The sequence below is a fragment of the Andrographis paniculata genome, unplaced genomic scaffold (genome assembly GCF_009805555.1).
Source record: "Andrographis paniculata isolate CXL003 unplaced genomic scaffold, ASM980555v1 Contig9END, whole genome shotgun sequence".
Lineage (NCBI taxonomy): Eukaryota > Viridiplantae > Streptophyta > Magnoliopsida > Lamiales > Acanthaceae > Andrographis > Andrographis paniculata.
In genome coordinates, this window is record NW_026137639.1 from 1,253,776 (window position 1) to 1,276,406 (window position 22,631).

Consider the following 22,631-nt stretch of genomic DNA (forward strand, 5'->3'; position numbering starts at 1 on the left):
TTATAATAAATAAATAATATTGGCAATGGGTATTTCATTTAATTGCTGACAGGGTTGGTTTAACTAAACACTTAATAAATTGAATTCAAGAAAGCCATTTAAAGGCACCATTAATAGCCCACTAACTGCCTCCCATCAAACTTACATATTAAATCAATCCTACTCTCTACCCTTTTCATCATCAAAATTAAATATAAATATAAATAATAAAAAAAATAAAAATAAATAGTCTAGTAGTATAAGTTTCCCACTCTCCCCTATTCACTTCAAGCTTTAACTTTTAGTTGGGAGCAGCAAACATTTATTTACATGCATTCTTTAAAGTCACATAGCACCCTAACCAAAAGGGGGTTCATCTATCAATCAATGTATATACACATATATACATACACCATATCATATGCATATTCAAACAAATAAAAAGTAAAAAATGAGCGCAATGTTCTACAAAAAAAAAATTCATTATTTTCTCTAACAAAACATCACATCACACTGCTATTTAAATAAAAAACCTAAAGCCAAAGCCGAAATAAACAAACTCTATATTTTAATGTTAATATAGGCTAACATCCAATTGAGCTTCTCAAATTTATAAATTTTTATATCATAAGCATTTCTGCTTGGAGCAAAGAAAAAATTTGCAGATCACAATGGGAATGGCCATAAACAAAAATTTTCAAAAAATAAAAGTACCGAAGTAAGGAATTTACAAAGGTTTGTATATTGCACATACAGTAATATTACAGAGAACTTCAAGGTTGGTCTGTTAGTCTTCCGGAATCTGTGGTTGCTCAAGCTCAATAACATTCTCTGTGAGCGAGCCGAGGGTGCCGCCGATGGTTGTTTGATTATTGCTATGGCATTGGTGCAGTTGTTCCCTTAGGCTGCGGACGAGCTCATTGAGCCTTTGGATGTTCTTCTCCTGCGATAAGATAATCTGCAAACGAGAAAGTATTGATGCAGCTCTCAGTATTTGTCTTAAAACATGCATAGCAGTAATATGTTGTATTATATTATGCATGTACGGGTATTTGGTTTTATGTTTGCACTAAACTATAGGCAACGCTAATTTTGCCAAGTTGTGAATTGCACACTGGGCACGAAGAATACTGCAGTTAAGCTCCCACGGGCAATATTAATGACAATAATGATGCATTGAAGCCAACATCTACTACATTTCCTACAGGCTACAACAGTTGCATAGATGTTGCAATATGCAGCTTAGAAGAAATCTTTCAAGCCAAAGAAGCCTTGTCTAATCACTAATTCCAGCCTCCATAACAATTAGTGCTCGTCTTATTGAGAAACCAAAATTATAATATAGGATGATGTCTCCCTTATTCTATATTTCTAGTGCCCAAGGAAAATATATCTAGCCTATTCTATGTTTCCATATACATCTTGAACCACAATGTTAGGAAATATATAGTATCTTTTTGTGGTACGACAAAAATACGAATGTCACCATCAGGCATTGAACCCTTTCAATCAAATTAAGTGGAAGGCACTTCAACAGTTGAGGCTGTTCTGGGTGTCCTAGGGAATATAGACAGGATGTAGCGTGCCACAACAAATGTTTGACATTAAGGGTGTGTTTGTTTGAAAGATTTTGGAGGATTTCCACTATTCATCCAATTTTTTCCCCCCAAAAATATCAAATCAAACACCTATTTTTCATTTTTTATATTATACTAAAAATCAATTTTACATTCAAAACATCACATCAAACCCTATTTATATCACATCATACAACTATTCAAATTCAAAATTTTTACTATTCAAATCCCAATCCAAAATCCAAACCCCCAAACAAACACACCCTAATATTACACAGAATGGAATATTACTAATGCAAAAGTTCAAATGCACCAATAGATGAGTATACAGGAGAATTTGCTTTGACGATAGATGATACAAATGATTTAATTCAGCCTTCGTTGTCGTGTAAGATATAAATACATAGATATGGAAAGGGAAAAAGAGGGAATGCCAGAGTCGTTGATTTCATTTCAACCCTGTTTCCATCTCAGGTGCCACGGGCGGCAGGTGATTATATACGGACCAATTATAAACATCAAAACATATTTATATAATAGACAAATATAGACTTTATTCCAATTCCTCAGACGTTTGCATACCGACAATTGACAATGCACACGAGGGGGGAAAACCAAAACAAAATCACCAAGATAATGATATAATTTGTTGCACTCATCCCAACAGAATGAATACGTAGGCAAAGATATACTTCAGCACAATGCCCCTGTCACGGCACATAACAATTGATAAATGTTCACAGACAAGGACACAAAAAGTTTAACTGAAAAACGGACATGGTTCGTTACCCTTAAGCACATAGCTCACGTCATGTTATGGAAACTAATAAGTGTGCACACAAGGGAAAAAAGAAACAAGAAAAAAACACAATCCCCTTGACGTTTCATGCCGAGAATTGATGAATGCACATGAGGGGGGAAAAAACACAATCTCCAAGAAAATGATATAATTTGTTGCACTCATTCCAACAGAATGAATACGTAGGCAAAGATATACTTCAGCAAAATGCCCCTATCATGGCTCATAACATTTGATAAATAAACAGTCAAGGAAACAAAAAGTTCTACCCAAAAACGGACATGGTTCGTTAGACTTCAGCACAAACTCATATCATGTTATGGAAACTACCAAGTGTGCGCACAAGGGGAAAAAAAAAAAGACAAGACAAGACAAGAAAAAAACACAATCCCCTTGATGTTTGCATACCAACAATGAACACAAGGGGGGGAAAGAAGAACAAAATCACCAAGATAATGATGCACTCATCCCAACAGAATGGAATGTAGGCAAAGAAATACGTCAACACAATTCCCCTGTCATGCCGCATACCAATTGTTAAATGTCATGCCGCATGCCAATTGATAAATGTGCACACACGAGGAAACAAAAAGTTCAACCGAAAATCAGACATAGTTCATTACACTTGAGCACAAAGCCCCTTTCATGTTATGGAAACTAATAAGTGTGCGTGAGGCATAAAAGAAAAAAGAAACAAACAAAAAACAATAGGAATTCAACCAAGAAAACAACATAATACAATGAGATCATCCGAGCAGAATGAATGCTAAACCAAATAGGGAAGGTACAATTTTACCTTCTCTTTAACAATTTCCTCCCTTTTTGAAATCGGCTGCTGCTTCTGAGGCTCCCCCGAACCAGTGTCCATATCATTTACTAATTGCTGCCTCCATTCGAATTGCGATGTGATAACCAATACCATCAGCAAGAAAACAAGCAGCATCGGCCTCGACATGATTCTCATCAGCTTTCACACAACCTAGAAGACAACCAAAAGGCACACAAACTTTTCAATCCTGAGAAAAACAATGGCACTAGATGCTGCAAAAAAAAAAAAGATTTCATCACCAGACAATCACACACACAATCATCACCCATAAATCCACACACTGAGTTCAATATAATAAGAACCCTAATTTTTCAACCCCCATTCTTCAAGCTCAAAATTCAGGAAAACAAAAGAGGAAATGGAACCTTTAGCACACCGAAGTCCGGTCATATTACATCGACATCGCTATATAGCTTACAAATCAAAGGATTATGCTTCAATTCCAGTTAGCTAAATTCCATAACGAGAAAAATGAACTTAAATTCAGAGCTCAGCTTCGACATATGCAGAAAAACGGGAGAATTAAAAACCAAAATAATCAATCGAATAATATAAACCCTAGTTTGGTTGCAGTATTCACCAGATTATCCCTTTTCGCGAAGTGCTGCCAAAAAGGGACCGACCGATAGAGAAATATCAAGTGCGCACCAAATTACTGTTCCAAACATTCGAATTAACGCAAAATGCTGAGTTCATGAAAACATAAAAATGAGAAATTGCAGAAGAGAGTACGCAAGACTATTGAAGCCAGCAGATGATTCTTGAAAGCTTCTCCACATCATCGTCGCCATAAACAAACTGCCAAAACCTTGAAGCGGTGATGCTTAAATTTTTTTTATTTCAAATAATTAAACATTAAACGAATAATTTTTTCAATTATGTCGTATTTACTTTTTCCTTTTCTTTTTTTAATCAAATATTAACAATTTTTCTACTCAAAATAAAATATATCGTATATGCATCACATGATAGAACTAGAGTAATTTTTATAACAAAATAAATAAAAAGGTAAATTATTTTTTTAGTCCTGTAATTGGACCTCATTATCATTTTAGTACCGTAAGTGGGCTGTTGCAAATTAGTTTCATAAGTGAAAAATTTTCGCTATTTTAGTTCTCCAGCGCCGGAGACGCCTGCGTGGCTAGCCGGAGGTGACGTGTCCGCCAGGTGTCCCACCAGGTCAGCTACACGGACACATGGATTTATTTATTTATTTCAATTTTTTTTTATTTTTTTTAAATTAAATCAAATTAAAAAAATTAAAAGTATATAAATAAAATTAAAAATAAATTAAAAATAAGTTTTAAAAAAAATTAAAAAAAAAAAAATCCATGTGTAGGTCGCTGACCTGGCGGACACATCACCTCCGGCGAGCCACGCGGGCGTCTCTGGCGCCGGAGGACTAAAACAGTGAAAATTTTTCACTTATGGGACTAGTTTGCGACATGCTCCATTTACGGGACTAAAACGATAAGGGGTCTAGTTACGGGACTAAAAAAACAGTTTACCCTAAATAAAATGACATTAATAAATATTTATTATAAATCTTGAAAAAGAAAATGACATAATCAAATAGATTTTTTTTTTTACTTGATTTTGAATAGTAAAATTTTGAATTAAAATAATTATTGGATATGATATAAATATATATTGACATGTAAAATTAAATTTTAATATAATATAATAAATAAATAATAAATATTTAATTTAATATTTTTAGAAAAAAAAAATTGAAATAGTAAAATCAGATGAAAATTTATATCTCTTTAACAAATCAACATAAATTGACCTTGAGTTCTTAACTATTCGAACTCAAACATGAAGAATTCGAACCAATTCAACTCGTTAACGGCTTTATTTTGAAACACTCCTTTATGTATATACATATATATTTCCCTAGCTTTCCACACATGTTCGTCTAGTGTGATGTGTCTTGTGGAGCTTAATTTACATACCATTAAATTCGATCGAATATTTATTCAAAGCGTACTCGAAAAGTAGCACGTGCGAGTTGGGTCCCAACTTATAGAAAATGTCACATTATACAATTAATGCTAAATTAGTTTGTAGTAATTGATGTTGAAGTCGTGAATGTAATTTCTCGTCGCTAGCAATGTTTTGGTTATATATATATATATAGGTAATTTATCAAATTGGCGTAGATTGATGAAAATAATTTTTTATATGAATGTGAAAAATATTTGCAACATGTTGAATGAGTTGTAATATCAAAATATGATTTTTCTTTTAAGTTTAACAATAATAACAATAATAAATTTTTCCTTTGCTATCTAATGAATATTATGACAAAAAACTTAAGCAATGATAAACTTTATCAACTTATTGAAAAACATAACTATCAAATAATTTTTTTACTATATTTTAATATTACAGTTTAATCAACATATTACGAATATCTTCAAATTCATATAAAACGAACTTTTATCTTCATTTATCTGTCATCAATTTGTTATATTATATCGTCTTTCCTATTTATATATATATATATATATATAAAACGATGCTAACAACAAAAAATTGTATTCACTCCTTTAACATCAATTGCTACAAAAACAAATTTAGCATGCATCATAATGTGACATTTTCTACAATATCTGATTATTGATTCTTCCCTTCAACTACTTCATTTTGTCGAAAAATTTTCAGGCAAAAAAATTCATGGTTACTTCAAATGGAAATTATTCCAATTATTCAAGTTCAATTATTACTTTGAAATAAAACTGTAAAACAAGCGAATTCCAATGCATTGAAATCACTAAAGAAATCAAACAAATGGTAATTTTTGCTAAATTCTATTTATTATATTCTACATATACTTCATGTCCTTTGTCGAAAATCATCAATAATTAACAAAAAATTCAAATAATGATGACAAATCGATAAACTAACATTTTTCCAAGTATGTTCATGTTCAAATTCATAGAAAAATTAAATCTCAAAAGCACTTGGTTGAGTTCATGTCAAAGCTTGAGTTCTTACTGCAAATCAATACCTAACCATTTTCAATCCATAACAAAACCAAACTCCTTGTTATAAAGATCAAATTTTCAAAATCCATCAAAGCTAAATCAAATATCACATCCACACCTATAAAAATCTAAGTTCAACCTAAAAGAGGAATCAAATGATATGTCTAAATAACAGAACTTTCTCTCATTGGATCCACATATGATTTGTATGAAATTTTATGTTCATAACATTACACGTCGTTTTTCTGTCTATAAATTCGATGCTCAAACCAAACCTTAAAAAGTTAACATACCTAAGTTTCGGCAGGCATAGCAATATCCTAAAAAGCAGCAGCAGCAGCAGCAACAGCAGCAATGCCGGGAATCACCTTCTTCCTCCTACTCCGAACATTAACTCATCCACAAAAACACTGCTCTACTGCTCTGCTCTCTAAGCCAAATTCCCGATCCGATCCAATCCAATTCAATCAAATTCCCGACAAAAATCTCTATTCTATTGTATCCTATCCTATTCAGGTAACTGTAGAATGATCCAAACAAGTAAAGCCTAGAGGATACGAGACGATATACTACAGATCGCAGATACTAACATCCCACCAAAATGCACAACATTGAAACCAACCATTCCAATCACAGACAATTTCTATCCCGGCATTCCATTGCATTGCATTGCCCAAAACGGGTAAGATAACGAAGGAAAAAGGAAAAGGGTGTCTATAGTTTTTTCAAAAGGATCCTAAAGGATACCAGTTTTTGTTTTTCGCTGTTCATATATTTTTTTTAACTTAATGGATCCCAGCTCAAGTCTCCCGAGGAGTGTCCGTCGGGTGGCTGTTTCCCGAGTCTGGGGCATTGGATTTCTTGCTCGTTGCGTCGGAATCCCCGCGCTCGGAACTCTTGCGCTTGGTGTCAGACATTGCGCTAGAATCCACGGAATTGGATTTCCGCGACTTCTTTTGTTTCTGCCCGGGAGGACTCGCTGAAGGCTGCAAAAGATAATCAAGATTTAGAACACCCCAAAAGTAAAAAAAAAAAAAAGACGGAAGCTTTAAGGTTATGAACGATGTTTTCGATGTTCTTTACTTACCACAGCATTATCCTTCCGCTTTAGCTTATCGCCTGTTTCGAGAAAGTAAAGCACCTCGTTCTTGGAGCGAAATTTGCGCTGCTCCGATGGTTCAACATAGTACTGCATGATTCCAAATGTAAGAATGATGAGAATAAGTTATTACCAAGTACGAGGAACAAAATCGTCCTAGAATACCAGCAATGATAATCAAGCTTATGATTATCGACCGAAGCGTCTAATACGGTTTTCTTCAACCTATAGAGCACAAAGCAATAGCCAACAAGCATTTTAAGGCACATAAAGATTAGGCAATTTAGGATATGGGTTCGACTTAATTTTTGTTTGGCCGTTAAGGAGGTCGTGTTGGAATGATGTAATAATTCGAATGTTGTCCTTGCCGTACTTTGCGGAGGAAAAAAAGAAAAGCTATCCAACTTTATAAAACACGAAAGAGGCGGAGTTAAAAAGATAAATCACGTAATCGTCGATAAGAACAAACGCAATTAAATTTCATGTGATATGCATAACTATGATAAGAAATATCACACCAATGACTCCGAAGATGACGACTATCCGACATTCGTACATAAATTCTCTACCGACAACCAATGATCGACTCGTTTACACTCTTAATTCAATAAAGGAAATCGAACTTTCTACGCAATCATTGGCACACGGAATATGCCGACAACTAAAGCAAACAAATATGATCCGACAGCATATTACGAATCGACAAAAATTCAGTCCCGACATATAACAAGGAATCAATCAAATCTACCAAATCGAAGCCGAACTTTTCCTCAAAACCTCGTAATCGACCAACGGACATTAACAAACAAGTCGAACAAATTCCATACATACATACATATATATATATACATGATTTGTAGACCCCTATCAACTTCAACATTCATCAATAAGTGTTCTAAATCTACAATGCAGCATTCCACCGAAACAAAATAAACATCAATTTTACATTCGAACAATCGACCATAGGAAACAACAACCAAATTGACAGTGCTAAGCAAATCAAATTTGTTCACAAGACTCAGTTTCTTCCTCCTCCTTCTCGAAATTCTATTCACACACATAAACCCTAATTTGGAACCCTAAATCAATCACAGTGCTCAGAGAAACCAAAACGAAGGAATCCAAACCAAATCAGAGACGGTTACTTCATCAAGAATCCACAAACGAACATAAAAACACATTCCCAACACACAATCAACAATCGAAAGTAACAAACGTAACGAAGAAAAGGAAGAACACTAACTCGGTCAATCAGGCCGGCGGAGGCGCCGGAGGAGCGCACTTTCAGATCAATCCTCCAACCGTCGGGCAGCCAGTCGGGGCGCTTCGCCATCTCCTCGGGATTCCTCCGGCGAGCCGAGCGGGGGGCGGAGGGCTCCCCCATGCTATCGTCGCTGGGGATGAACATCGTAATTGGCTGGGCGGCAATAGCCACGCCCCGCGGGAACACCACTCGCTGGCCCCCCTCCGAACCGCCGCCGATGTCGGCCCTCTCCGGGTTGATGAAGGAACCGCTTCCCAGAAGCGGGTCGGCGGCGCCACTAGGGCTCTCCTCCGGTGGACGATTGGGACTTTGGGTTTCGGGTCCGGACATTGCGATCGGAGAAATCGAGGGTTAAGGAACTCAACTGTGACCACTGACTCTCTCTCTATATATATATATATACAGAAAAATGTATCGGTGGGCAGTGTGTATAGATTTCGAGAAATTTTCAAAATTTTCCACCAAATATTTTATTCGAAGAAATAAATAAGAAAAAACTTTTTGACTATGTGGAAATGGAAGAGCAGAATAAAATCGCTGATTAATTAATTTATTACTATTATCGTTATTATTATAATATTATTATTATTACTAGGTGAGAGGTTGCTTGTGCCGATAACTATTTCTGACATGTAATGAAACAGAAGCCCGGATGAATATACTTTTTTTCTCTTTTGTTTTTTATATAAATATACTTATTTACTATTTATAAACAATTTGCTTTTTTGAATCTGGAGCCCAAATTGCAGCTTTTTTTTTTTTTTTTTTTTTTCAATATTGTTTTTTAAATTTTTTTTTAAAAAAATACTTATTAAATTTCATTTCAAATCGGTCATTTGAAATTTTGTAATATATTAAATAATAATAATATTTTATTGATTAGTGAGAGTGTGTAAGAGATTTTGATATTTTTATCATTTAATTTTGTCTATAAAATAATTGTATGTATAATGGTATATTTGTAATTTAAATAAAAATTTAAAATATTTTAATATTAGTGTATAATTATCTTTTGTAAAATAACAAATTGATACTTTGATATGAGACATACTAATAAAATGATATTTTAAAATGGGAAGAGAATATACTTTTCTTCGGTACCTCCGAACTGCAACTAGAATACTTTCAAGGTTTGAAACCATGATCTCATAATCACAAGTTCACTTTACACTCCATTAGGTCATCAATTACTATATTTCCTATTTTAACAATAATGCAAGATGTTTGAGGCATATCAGAAAAATATATTGAAGGGTATTTGGAACGGAGGAAGCATATTTTATATTTTTTACACAATTTCTAATATTATACCAAAAATCATTGCATCTAAAACGGAATAAACGTAATTTATGATTTGTTATTTTGCGATTTTAAATTACAATTAATACTATTTATTTTGTTTTTAATAAAATATACTCTATTATATTACTCTCTCCGTCCCATAACTAAATATTTCAGTATTTGTAATATTATGTATATAGTAAAATTACTATAAAAAAAAAAATTGATACTTTGTTATGGAATGGACTAAAATGTAAAAATGGATACTAAGACGAAGGAAGTACATCAAAATACTATTTAAATAAAAATAAAAATAATATTTTATTTTAAATCAATTTCAAACAGTAATCAAATAAACCCTTATATAATATTCCGTTTCACTTACCATGCCCACATTGTTGTTTTTATCCGTCTCACATCTCATGTCACTTTCATTTTTTGGAAAATGATTACACACTTAATCTCATTTTAAATTTTTTAATTTAATTTCTTTTTAATTTTAATTAAATTAATGAATTATCTTAATCTTAATTTATAATTATGTTTATTATAAAATAATTATTTTTACTAATATATTCTTAATTATCTACTAATTATATTTATCCTAAATTTTCGTGACATTCAACATGGGACGGAGGAAAAAAGATATAAATATATTAACTTAATAATTAAGTTGATAAAAATTTGAGGCTTTGGTACAGTGTGCTTTTGTTGGTTTTTTATTTGATGCCGACAAATGTTAATGGGTGATATTTTGATGGGGAAAAAACAATTTATAGCACATCATCTGTGTGATTCGTCGGAGGACACGTGTTCCCGACGTGAATTTTATTTTTATTTTTTAAAAAATTAATTTATTTATTTTGTCCATTTTTTTGGAAAAACTTAAAATTTTCAAAAAAAATAAATTGAAACTTAAAAAAAATAAAAATTCACGTGACACACGTGTCCTCCACCGAGTCACATGGATGCCACATATACATCTCCGGCCGAAAAACTAAAATTGCAAAAAAAAAAAAATTCAATTACGGAACTAGTTTGCGACATACTATAATTACTATACTAAAATGATAAAAAAGTCCAATTACGTGACAAAATAATCGGTATATCTTTTTTAAAATACAAATAATAAAAATATTTTATAATAATTTTTAAATTTCTAATAACTAATAAATAAAAATTAAAAAAAAAATAAAATAAATAGAACGATATATATATATACATATATATATATATATATTACTTATTTATTTGAGGTACCAGCTTCATTAAAGTCATGGGATTAATGTCTTATAACTTCTTATTTATTGTAACTAATTATTGTTCGTTTCGTAGTAGTAATTATTTGTATATTAATAGCTTTGGTAACCGTTTGGCAGTTGGAATTTATTCTTCATCGAAATTTGGGTTTTATTTATTTTTATTTAAATAGTAGTGAGCTGTAATATTTTGTAAAAAAGATATATTTTATAAGAAAATAAATAATTGAAAAGGAAAAAAAATCAAAATAAATAGAAATTGAGTTTATTTATTTACTATTAATTTAGATAATATTTTAATGTTATTTTATGATAGAAAATAAAGATTTTTTTTTTATTTTTTTATTTTTTATTTTTATAAAAATTGTATAAACTGAATAATTAAAACATATTGCTAGAAATAATGTAAAAATCAAACCCGGAATCGGGTATTGATTTTATTATATTATTAGTATAATTTTTTAATTGAGTCATAGTTTATACTTCGATTTCTTTGAACTAGTTACATAGGGGCAAGTATTCGAATACTCGAATTTATATTTTGTTAATTCGAACCAATTCGATTTATCTTTTTATTTTTAGATATTCCAAACTTAATCGATGTGTCCAAAACCTAATTATAAAATGCAAAATCTAAAAATTTAAAATCTGAATTATAAAATCCAAACTAAAATGAAAATTCTAAATTGCATATTATTTTTTAAAATCCAAAATTTTGATAATTTTATTCTTTTTTATATCTTTCTATTAAAATATTAAAGATATATATTTTTATTAAAACATTATATATAATAATAAAACATATTCATGTATAGTGTTATATTTTGAATCTCGAATTGTTCGAATTTTTATTATACCAATTCAAATTGATCCGAAAATTCAAAATATATAAAAATTTTAATCTGAATCAAAATATAAATTTTGATTTAATTCAAGTAAATATACTGAATACGAATATTTTGCTCATTCTCCTATTTTGAAACTCTTTCAAATCTATTGTTTTTTTTTTTTTTTTAATTAATCCAGTAGCAATATGTATACTATGAGTATATTTACACAATACTTTTGTAATACGATTTTGTATAAATATTATTAAAAAATACAATATACATATATATTAATATAACATATAATGGTAAATGGCATAATACATATTTGTATTTTAGTTAAAACAATATTATATCAATTAAACATGTAATAATGTATAATAAAACAATATTAAAATATTTCATTCTTTTTACTTTAGTTAGTTAATAATAATGTGTAATGAAATAATATCTTATTAACTTACAATTATTATTTAATATGAAATTTTAAATATAAAAATTATTTTTTTTATGTAATATATAAATAAAAATAAATATTTGATTTGATATTTTATTAGAAAAATTTATATATAAACAATACAAATTTTGTAAACATGGGTGAAAAATTCAATGAATAATAAAAATTTTATACATTTGAATTTTATTTTTTGGAATCAACAATTACATACAATATCTTTTTATATTTCTCATTTTATCTTAACTAATGAGGGCTTTGTTCTTTTAACAAAAAAGTTCAACATAATTTTTTAAAAACATTAATATATTACGTATACTATTTATTTTTATATTATATATACAATTTCTTATACTCCACATAAAAAATATTAAAGTACAAAACAAACACACCCTAGATAAGTTAGAACACCTACCTATGACGTTCTTTCACATTTAAGAATCTACAAAATGTGAAGCGGTAATGCAGCATGATATCATAATAAAAAATTAAAAAGAATATATGTGAAGAACGTTTTTACTGAAAAACTAAATAAGAACACCTAGATAAGTTAGAACACCTACCTATGACGTTCTTTCACATTTAAGAATCTACAAAATGTGAAGCGGCAATACAGCATGACATCATAATAAAATATTAAAAAAAATATATGTGAAGAACGTTCTTACTGAAAAAATGTGAAGAGGCAATGCAGCATGACATCATAATAAAATATTAAAAAAAATATATGTGAAGAACGTTCTTACTGAAAAATTAAATAAGAACCTTTTGTCATCTCCTCTAACTTCTACGTATAGGAGAAAATATATACATTTTTCAATTGAAAAATATTTTAAAATAAAAATATTAATATTTCAATAACAATTTAATATAAATATATAAAAATTTTATTTAATAAAAGATTTTAAATTAAATATAAAATATTTTAAATTTAATATTTTATTTTATTAAATACACAATAATGTAATTTATACTTATAAGATTTGTATTAAATAAAATAATAAATTTATTGATGTGAAAAAAAGAAAAAATTTAAAAATCTTTATAAGAATTTACAACGTGAGATAAAACTGCATTAGTTCTTACTAAGTTTTTAATGATATAACAGGACGTAGAAGAAAGAAAATCTCAATAACACATACTATTGGGAGATAATTTATTTTGGTGAATTTTATGTGAAGTATTGTTTAAATTTAAAATTTTATGGTGTATGCATTACTTTTTAATATTTATTTACTTATATTTAAGATTTACAATTGGTAAAATGATTTTTTTTTCAAAATTTATTTCAATACATACATATATTCAGCATAAAAAACATTTAAACCGAGATTCTTTTTATTTTTTATCAAATAAATAATTAAAATATCACTATATTATAAATATTATATCAATTAAACATGTAATAATGTATAATAAAATAATACTAGATTATTTCATTCTTTTTACTTAGTTAGTTAATAATAATAATTTGTAATGAAATAATATCTTATTAACTTAAAATTATTATTTAATATGATATTTTAAATATAAAAAATAATTTTTTATGTAATATATGAATAAAAATAAATATTTTATTTGGTATTTTATTAGATTTTTTTTAAAAAAATTTTTTTTATGAACAATACAAATTTTTTAAAAATAATGTTTTGGGAGAAAAGTTCAATGAATAATGAGGGGTTTGTTTTTTTTTTTTTTTTTTTTTTTTTTTTAGAAAAAAACTATTTTTTTAAAAAAAATTAATATACTATACACACTAATTATTTTTATATTATATATACAATTTTGTATACTTCACATCATTTTTTAAAAAAAAAAATCAAAATACAAAACAAACATACCCGAAATTTATACTTTTGAATTTTATTTATCACTATCAACAATTACATACTATATTTGTTCGACTTTAGAACTTTCATTTACTTTTTGTGTGTTATCTTTGAATATTAATCATTATATCAAAACATAGTACAAATTAAGGAAAAATGACAAAAATACTTTTATTGATGTCTTATAATACTATTGTAATGACGTTTGTTAAAAAAATTATACAAATATAATAATATTTTTAATATTAAGTACAATAACGCAAAAGGTAAATGAGACTCTTAGAGCCGAGCGGATGAAGTATTATATATTTTTATATTTCTCAGTTTATTTTGCGTAATGTGGTAAGTTAGAATACCTGCATTCTTACTAAAAACTAAATAAGAATCTTTCATCAGCTCCTCTCACTTTCACGTATAGGAAAACTAAATAAGAATTTTTTGTCAGCTCCTCTCACTTTCACATATAGGAAAACTAAATAAGAATCTTTCGTCAGCTCCTCTCACTTTCACATATAGGAAAACTAAATAAGAATCTTTCGTCAGCTCCTCTCACTTTCACATATAGGAGAGAGAATATATAAATTATTCAATTAAAATTTATTTTAAAATAAATATATAAAATTTGATTTAATAAATGATTTTAAATTAAATATAAAATAATTTAAATTATACTACCTCCGTCCAGTTCTAAGGTCTCATTTACTTTTTAAAATATTAATTATTATATCAAAATATAGTACAAACAAAAAAAAAAAAATTGAAAAAAATATAAAAAATTATATATTTATGAAATTATATAAATATAAAAATATTTCTAATGTTAAGTACAATGACGCAAAATGTAAATGTGACCTTGGAGGCCGACAGAGAAATTATTTCATTTTATCAAATATTTACATGATATTGTAATATATAAGATATTTTAAATATATATATATATATATTATACACTATTTGTATTAAATAAAATAATAAATTTATTGATATAAAAAAATTTAAAAATCTTAATAAGGATTCTATAATATGAGAAAAAACTGCATTGATTTTTCATAAATTTTTTAAAGTGATATGACAGAATGTGGAAAGAAAAAAAAAATCTAGAAAAACAATAAAAATATATATTTTTTATCAAAATATTATTTAAACTAAAAAATACAAAAAAAAAAATGGTATATCATTTTTACCGTTTTGAAAATATTATATTCATTGTAAATCATAATTTTCAATAAAAATATAACTTAGATTTTTAGTATGGTAATAACATGAAATTTTGTATATTAATGGTAAACTATTACCATACTAAAATTCAACAATAAATATTTATTTATGATACGTTCAACTAATATTTCAATTCAAAACTATTTCTAAAACATCAAACACAAGTAAATTTTTTTTAAGAAAAACCAAATAACCAATTGGTCTTTATTTATTAATAACTTATTTTAGCAAGTACTGTTATTAGTTAATTCTACTAAAGATAATAAGCAATTAAAATATGTATATAACATTTTTTAAAATAATGAATTGTTTTAATATGATAATTAAATTGTAAAATATTAATTTATTTTTAAAAATATATCTTAAATTAATATTCAATAAAATATATAAGAAATATATATATATATATAAATTAATTTATTTTTTACTAAAAAAGTGATTTCATTCTTAATTTATTTTAATAGGTATGAATAATTTTAGCACTTGGGCCCCCAAAATAAACAAATACTACTCTACCTGGACAGAACTCAGGTGCAATATAACAAAAATAAAAAATAAAATTCCTTCCAACATGTCTCCTTTTTTGTTTTGTTTTGTTTTGTTTTGTTTTTTTTTTTTTTTTTGTCTTTTTTTGGTACTAGTACATGATAAGTAATGTGTGTTTGTTTGTTTGGGGATTAGATTCGATTTATACTATTCATTCAATTTTTTCACCCAAAAAACATCAAATCAAACACTATTTTTTATTTTTTATATTATACTAAAAATCAATTTTACAATTTTACAACATCACATCAATAATTATTTATATCACATCATATAACTATTCAAATTCAAAATTTTTACTGTTCAAATCCCAACTCAAAATCCAAAACATAGTTGATAAGGAGCCATATGCTCGTAATTTTAAATAAAATGTAAAAATATTAATTAATATGTGATGTGTGTTTACTTTATATTTTTTAATGAAAATGATTTTTATGTTAGATATGAGAAAGTGTCGATAATAAAAAACCAAATTTTTTGTATTGAATTGTTTACTTTTTTTTTTTTTATAGTGAATAAGTATATATATTATATATATTGTGTTAATATGTATATATATATTGTATATTTGTAATATTTATAAAAAATCTTATTACTTAAAAAAATAAGTTGGGTGAATAAACCTATATTATTAAATAAAAAATTTAATAAATGACTATGGACAATCCGAATATAGTGATTAATGAATATAGTGACAGCAAATGAATGATTTATATATATATATATATATATTTTTTCCAATTATTTATTTATTTTTATAATATATATAATTCTTTAACTGTTTCAAAAAATATTACTGTTAATGCAAAAATCTATAATAGCTTCAATTGTCATGTTGATTTGTGAAAATTAGCATTATACTATTTTTTTTCAATCATGGCCGAGAAACAATTTAGAAAGTGCATACTCTTATTTCACTTAGCACATTCATACTTAAAATATTTACTGCATAAAAATATGTCACGTGTTATTAATTCACGTGTTATTGTATTAATATAAATAATGTATTGATAGTAGCGACATCATATACCGTTTTTAACACACAATGTACTATAGTACAATTAAAATTCAACACCATACCTAACTGCTGTCATTAACCATACTAAATAAAATTTAGGCTCAAATCTCATTTTTACAATATAAAGAATTGAAAATTTTCTAAGTTATTAGTGTAAATAGAAAGAAAATAAATGTAACGGGAAGATCTTCAAATAATTTCCTAAAAAAAAAATTCTATATTGTGGATTTAACATACCTAGAATTGTGCACATTGTGGATTTTTATAGATTAATTTCACATTGTTATAACTGTATTTGAATTTCGTAGAATAACCTGATTTGGGCCGTACCATAAAAAGTGGCCGCGACGTGGGCTTCAACATTCATTAAGTTATTAGCCCAACATACATTTAGCCCATAATCAATATTTCGAGTTTAATTAATTAATTCAGCTCGATACAAATCGATTTTGAAAAATTTTAAATTCAATTTACAATAATTAAATTACACCGTTTATTTATTATAGATCAATACTACTGGTTATTAATCAACAACTTTTTAAATTCAAAACACAAATATAAATAACTAAGCACCAAACTTTTTAAATAAAACACACACACTTATAGAAACAAACATACCTGAATGAATCAATATATATATATATATATATGCACTGTTTTGTGCATCTCTGAATTTGCCATAAAACACACAGCATTCTTCTACACTTCACACTACCATATATGTCCTGCAGAAAGAAATGGCGTAAACATAAATTAAATCACACACTTGATAGATAGAGTGAACAGTACGTGCTATTATACATGCACATAATATTACTACAAACACCACATTGTATGCGTATTATATATTGTATGCGTTAATATAATACAAAAAATAACACTACGTTTATTATATATAGCATGTACTGTATGTAATACTAATGTGTGCTGTTTGTATAAATGCCGTGTCCTGAGGTGAAAAATCTGGTAACCATCTCCATAGATAGATACATAAATATTCTGCAACTATGATGAGAAAACTAGAAACTTTACCCTATACGATGTCGTTGGGGGGACGGGCATCACGATCCTTGGGAGGCTGGCTGGCCAAGGTTCTGGCCGGGACTCGACATATCTTGAGAGGATGCAGTCCGGGAGCCAGAGACGATGTTGTCTCTAAGATCTTTGATCATTCTGTACCTCTTCATTTCATCCTCAACATCCTTCACACAACCATGTGATGTGAATCCATGCAATCCATTGTTTTCGGAGGTTGTCTTGAATTCCCAGGAAATGGTGTCGCCGTAGTTTGTTTGGTTCTTCTCCGGAATGGGATTCCTTCCGTTACTTTTGTCGACCATTTTCCTCTTCGATTCATTCTTCACTGCCTCACCCCATACAAAGCTCTTGCTGTGATCGTCCATGTTTAGTTCAATGGAGCAGAGATCGCTGTCGCCTGAATCTTCTTCTTCCTTGTTTTTCATGGTTTCGATATGGTCTTTTTCTTCATCTTGTTGACAGTCTGATCCTGGAAATGTTTCCTTCAAATACTTTTCGAGCACCTTAATTTTCTGGTACCTCGGCGAGCCATTTCCTTGTTTTTCATCGGTTCTTGATTTCAAATAGGCCTCAAGTTTGTTCCTTAATTCATCTACGAGCGCATTTTTCTCCTCGAACATGTATTTAGCCTCCAAAAGCTTCATCTGAACTCTTTCCTCGCGTAGCATGTCTGCTAACTGAAGCATCTCGCTCTCTTTCTCCACCTCTTCCCGAAGTTTAGCTGATTGATTCTTTAGCTCCTCCACTTTGGCCCTGTCTTCCCCTACGCCTCGGGCCAACTCTTCGCATACAAGCTCCACCATTTCTCGGGCTTTTTTCTCACTTTTGAGGGCCTTGTTTGCTGTTACCAACGATGCTTTCGTCTGCAATAACTCTTTCCTGAGTTTCTCACTCAGTTTATCTGTTTTTCGCCTCAGCTTCTTTTGCATCTCGAGATCTCCAACTAAGGAGTTAATGACACAGTGTATTATCCTCTCTTGTTCTTTACCTCCCAAAACCAATTTCTCATCCCTAAAATGCTTCAACAAAAGCTCTGCCCTGTTCTTGTTTGCCATATGACCTTGGATTAGTTTATAGATACGAGTACATGCCCTGTCAAGCTCAAACTCCACGATCGAAACAAGGGATAAGCTTGTAGATTTTGCTCGGTCAATTCGCCTGATGCGATTAAAGATTACTTTAAGCAGTTCTTTAGAGGTTACAAGACCATCATATACATCCTTGAGAGGATTCTTTAGTCCAAGTACGTGTGTACAGTGTTTCCAGACATTGTTTTTCGTCTCACAAACCTGCACTAGTAATATGGTGATTAAGAGCATCATCTACACCTGTCTCATTCACAACTATAAATCCATTTATCTAAATTGTTTATACTACACAGGATTTTAAGAGATATAGCTACAAGACAGTGTGGGCTGTTGTGTGCCCATAAGGAAGACAAGCCATGTTAGCTGTTTTATATTGAAGCCACAGACGGCCTTTCGTGAAATTCCCATCAATAGTTTATCCAGAAACATTAATGCACCAAAAGCACCACCAAACATATAATTCAGGATAAGGCTTTTCGAGTCTATATAACTACCAAAATCCAGACTGCAAAGCATGGTTTTGTAGGGTCATGAATTGATAGGCGAACCGATATGGTCAGTAGAGTGATTGAACAGCATTCCGAAGGTAAATAAGCATAAGCCATTTTACTTAACAGATAAAGAATTTACCTGCATAATATCATTTTGAAGAGAAGCAGCACCTGCCAAGTTACAACCAGATTTCAATTCTTGACAACTCGCCGGGATTCTGTTTGTCCGTTTGGCAGGTTTGTGTTGTTTTGTTCCCTGCAAAGCTCATAAACAGTAGCAAACAGGATATTAGTGAAACTTGTAGATAAGATTATTCATTATTGTATCGAAACTTTCCATTTGAGTGACTTGAAAACATTCATCTCTGCCCAAAATGAAATTCAACCACACCTCAGAACTCAATTTGGATGTCTCTGCAACAGTATTTTTTCCAACACTTCCAACTTCACTTGCCTTGTCCTCCAAAATGCTCCTTTTCGATCTGGGTGAGGGTACCCTATTAATCTCCCACAGAATGGCAGCCAGTTTTCGGGCCGACACCGGCAGCTCCTTCACCTTCTCAACTTTCCTCCCTGCCAGATACTTGAATGCTTTGTCATTTTCTGGTGATGAAGATTCTGAATTCATCATTTTCCACTGAGGAACTGGAGTTGTAGATCCCCCTCTTTTCCCAACCAGCAATGCCCTCTTTAACCTGTAATTCTGCCCTAATGTAGATGAAGATGTTGACGATAAGCATCCTCTCTTTCTTACTTTACTTACCCTACCTCCATATCCAATTCCCCCATCTACATCCAAGCTTCTCCTTGCCATTTTCCACAATTGAGATGCACAACAACAAACTTAATATATGCACATTACTCAATTTCGTAGCGCTAAATTTCTATGTTTCGACAATTGCGGAAATCTCCATACATACAAACATTTATAAAGATAGATTCATAGGTAGATAAAGAGGCAAAGCTAATTCCAACAAATACCAAAAATTAATCCGACCAGAGTTCAAACCAACCAACAGTTAAAACAGTCGACGCACATCGCTGCCAATTTGATTGAGCACCTCTTTTTTCTTCGGCATCTCTTTTCCGACTGTTTCCCCTCCTTTTTCGAACTACGTGATGGAGCAATCAATCTGCCACAGATTTTATTCCAAAATGCATTCAGTGAGTCAATAAAGAGAGAGCGCATAAAGCATAAAAAAAACAAGCACTACCTGGCTTCAAAACGTAGCACCGTTGCCGATTAAGTAACAGTACCTTTAACTGTCATGCAAATTTGTGCCGCGCTTTGATTCAAAGTCGAAGAGCGGTAAAAAGGGTATAAAAAAACTCACAAACAGATGGAAATGAGACAGTCTCGCCTCGCCTCTCCTCAAAGCAGCGGGAATTGAGGCGCGATTGAGAGAGGAAACTGACAGACATTTTAAGGAGCGAATCTGGCAGCCATTTTCAGGAAAAGCTTAGGTGTTGACAGTCAGCGACATCGCCATTTGCTGTAACTGATACAATTATATATGTAGCGCGAGATGACGTGGCACGAGCCTATGCAAAGGCCAATAATAAATTAATAATAATAATATTGAATAGGTGGAAAATAGTTCCAAAGAATATGGACAGCTACAATTTAAATTAAGCATGGTGCAATTACAATACACTATATTACTTTTAACAGCATATTATTTATATTAATATAATATAAATACAATACATAAATTACTAATTCATAAATTAAAAAGACATGAACTAATAATACATACAACAATTTTATAACACATAAAATACTTACAGTATAAATAGTAATTATGAACAAATAATATATTTTTCAATTTTTAAAATCAGTACCGTAACTCTCTCTATTATATTTGTCGACGTGTCGTCTCGTATACATAATCCCAAACCGGTCTTGGATTGAGCCGAACTGAGTCGAACCTACTGTCGAGCCTGTATTCTAAAATTAAAAATGAAATAGGCGGTCCGGTCAGTTTGAACCGACTCGAGGAAGCTACGCACACTAGCTGGTTTATGAGCTAGGCTGGTACCATCGGTTTAGGCTAGAGTTAGACCAACCGTACCCGCAGGTTTGTTTTATGCCTATAATTTATAATTTTTTATTGAAAAATAAATTGTACTAGTCTGGATATATATAACTGAGGTGAATTATATTTTCATTAATAAAAATTCCAAGATACTCTCTTTGTCTCACTCGAATATATATTTTTTAGATTTTATAATAAACTAAAAAATAATAGTATATTATTGGTTAGTAGAAATATATAAGAGATTTTAATATTTTTGCCATTATAATTGTATGTATAATAATATTTTTTGTAATTTAAATAAAAGTTAAAAAATACTACTTGTATTCATATACAATTATTTTTTTACTAAAATAAAAATAAATAAATAAATAAATGACACATATAGAAAAAAAATAAAAATAAAAATAAATCATACTGAGATAAAATCAATTAACTTTAGTTCTATTGATAAATATACCACTACAAAAAAAAATTATTTTTGTAACAAAACTTTTTTGTCTCTAAATCTACTTTTTCCGTTACTAATAACATCAGAGACGGAATTAGGAATAGAATTACGTTAGCTACATGAACTTTAGGGACGAAATTCCGTTACAAATATATTATTTTTCTGTAATGTACACGTACATTAATGACAGTAATACAATAACTATAATAAATTTATAGTTAACAATAACACAAAAATTGCATTAATCAAACCAAATAAATACATATAATATCATAAATTAAGATATCCAATCGTATCATACATACAAATAATTAAAAATATGTTGTTAAAAAATTGGAAACGAAACACATTTAAAATAACACTAAAATAAACTTTACTAAAGTCAAGATTAAGATCATTTTAATGCTAAGATAATTAATATATTAACAAATGATTAGAATTAACAATGAATTTCAAATACTAGGGAACTTAACTTTAAATATATCTTGAAAAGAATAAATTTCAAATCTTTCGGAAATATAGTAATTAATTTAGACTAAGAGTTTGAATTCTATTGAG

The 22,631-nt window shown here is 29.5% G+C and overlaps 3 protein-coding genes across 5 annotated transcripts; all 3 read right to left on the reverse strand.

Moving 5' to 3' along the window:
• Positions 1-574: 574 nt before the first annotated feature.
• Positions 575-4,052, reverse strand: LOC127244070 (uncharacterized). 3 transcript variants are annotated; one of them, XM_051264380.1, is made up of 4 exons: positions 3,917-4,052; positions 3,765-3,839; positions 3,152-3,334; positions 575-937 (listed from the first exon to the last, which is right to left on the reverse strand). In XM_051264380.1, exons 3-4 carry the CDS (start codon positions 3,317-3,319, stop codon positions 767-769), a joined length of 339 nt encoding a protein of 112 aa, XP_051120337.1. In that variant the 5' UTR covers positions 3,320-3,334; positions 3,765-3,839; positions 3,917-4,052; the 3' UTR covers positions 575-766. The 3 variants fall into 3 exon arrangements, with proteins under 3 accessions (XP_051120337.1, XP_051120338.1, XP_051120339.1); XM_051264381.1 differs by lacking the exon at positions 3,765-3,839 and having other exon boundaries at positions 3,917-4,023; XM_051264382.1 differs by lacking the exons at positions 3,765-3,839; positions 3,917-4,052 and adding an exon at positions 3,550-3,720.
• Positions 4,053-6,335: 2,283 nt separating this feature from the next.
• On the reverse strand, positions 6,336-8,925 carry LOC127244025 (methyl-CpG-binding domain-containing protein 6-like). The gene is made up of 3 exons (XM_051264305.1): positions 8,517-8,925; positions 7,262-7,363; positions 6,336-7,160 (listed from the first exon to the last, which is right to left on the reverse strand). Exons 1-3 carry the CDS (start codon positions 8,865-8,867, stop codon positions 6,975-6,977), a joined length of 639 nt encoding a protein of 212 aa, XP_051120262.1. The 5' UTR covers positions 8,868-8,925; the 3' UTR covers positions 6,336-6,974.
• An 8,537-nt stretch (positions 8,926-17,462) lies between these two features.
• LOC127244028 (uncharacterized protein At5g41620-like) lies at positions 17,463-21,059 on the reverse strand. The gene is made up of 5 exons (XM_051264310.1): positions 20,801-21,059; positions 19,978-20,719; positions 19,726-19,842; positions 18,002-19,296; positions 17,463-17,694 (listed from the first exon to the last, which is right to left on the reverse strand). Exons 2-4 carry the CDS (start codon positions 20,398-20,400, stop codon positions 18,031-18,033), a joined length of 1,806 nt encoding a protein of 601 aa, XP_051120267.1. The 5' UTR covers positions 20,401-20,719; positions 20,801-21,059; the 3' UTR covers positions 17,463-17,694; positions 18,002-18,030.
• Positions 21,060-22,631: the final 1,572 nt, after the last annotated feature.

Bases quoted from the DNA above. Each gene is read 5' to 3' on its own strand.
- LOC127244070 (XM_051264380.1), bottom strand. From the start codon at position 3,319: ATGAGAATCATGTCGAGGCCGATGCTGCTTGTTTTCTTGCTGATGGTA. The intron at 938-3,151 runs GTAAAATTGTAC...TCTCGTTTGCAG, and splicing joins AGGAAATTGTTAAAGAGAAG to ATTATCTTATCGCAGGAGAA.
- LOC127244025 (XM_051264305.1), bottom strand. From the start codon at position 8,867: ATGTCCGGACCCGAAACCCAAAGTCCCAATCGTCCACCGGAGGAGAGC. The intron at 7,364-8,516 runs GTTAGTGTTCTT...GGAATCATGCAG, and splicing joins CCGCCGGCCTGATTGACCGA to TACTATGTTGAACCATCGGA. The intron at 7,161-7,261 runs GTAAGTAAAGAA...TATCTTTTGCAG, and splicing joins AGCGGAAGGATAATGCTGTG to CCTTCAGCGAGTCCTCCCGG.
- LOC127244028 (XM_051264310.1), bottom strand. From the start codon at position 20,400: ATGGCAAGGAGAAGCTTGGATGTAGATGGGGGAATTGGATATGGAGGT. The intron at 19,843-19,977 runs GTGTGGTTGAAT...TGAGCTTTGCAG, and splicing joins CATCCAAATTGAGTTCTGAG to GGAACAAAACAACACAAACC. The intron at 19,297-19,725 runs GTAAATTCTTTA...TTACTAGTGCAG, and splicing joins TTCAAAATGATATTATGCAG to GTTTGTGAGACGAAAAACAA.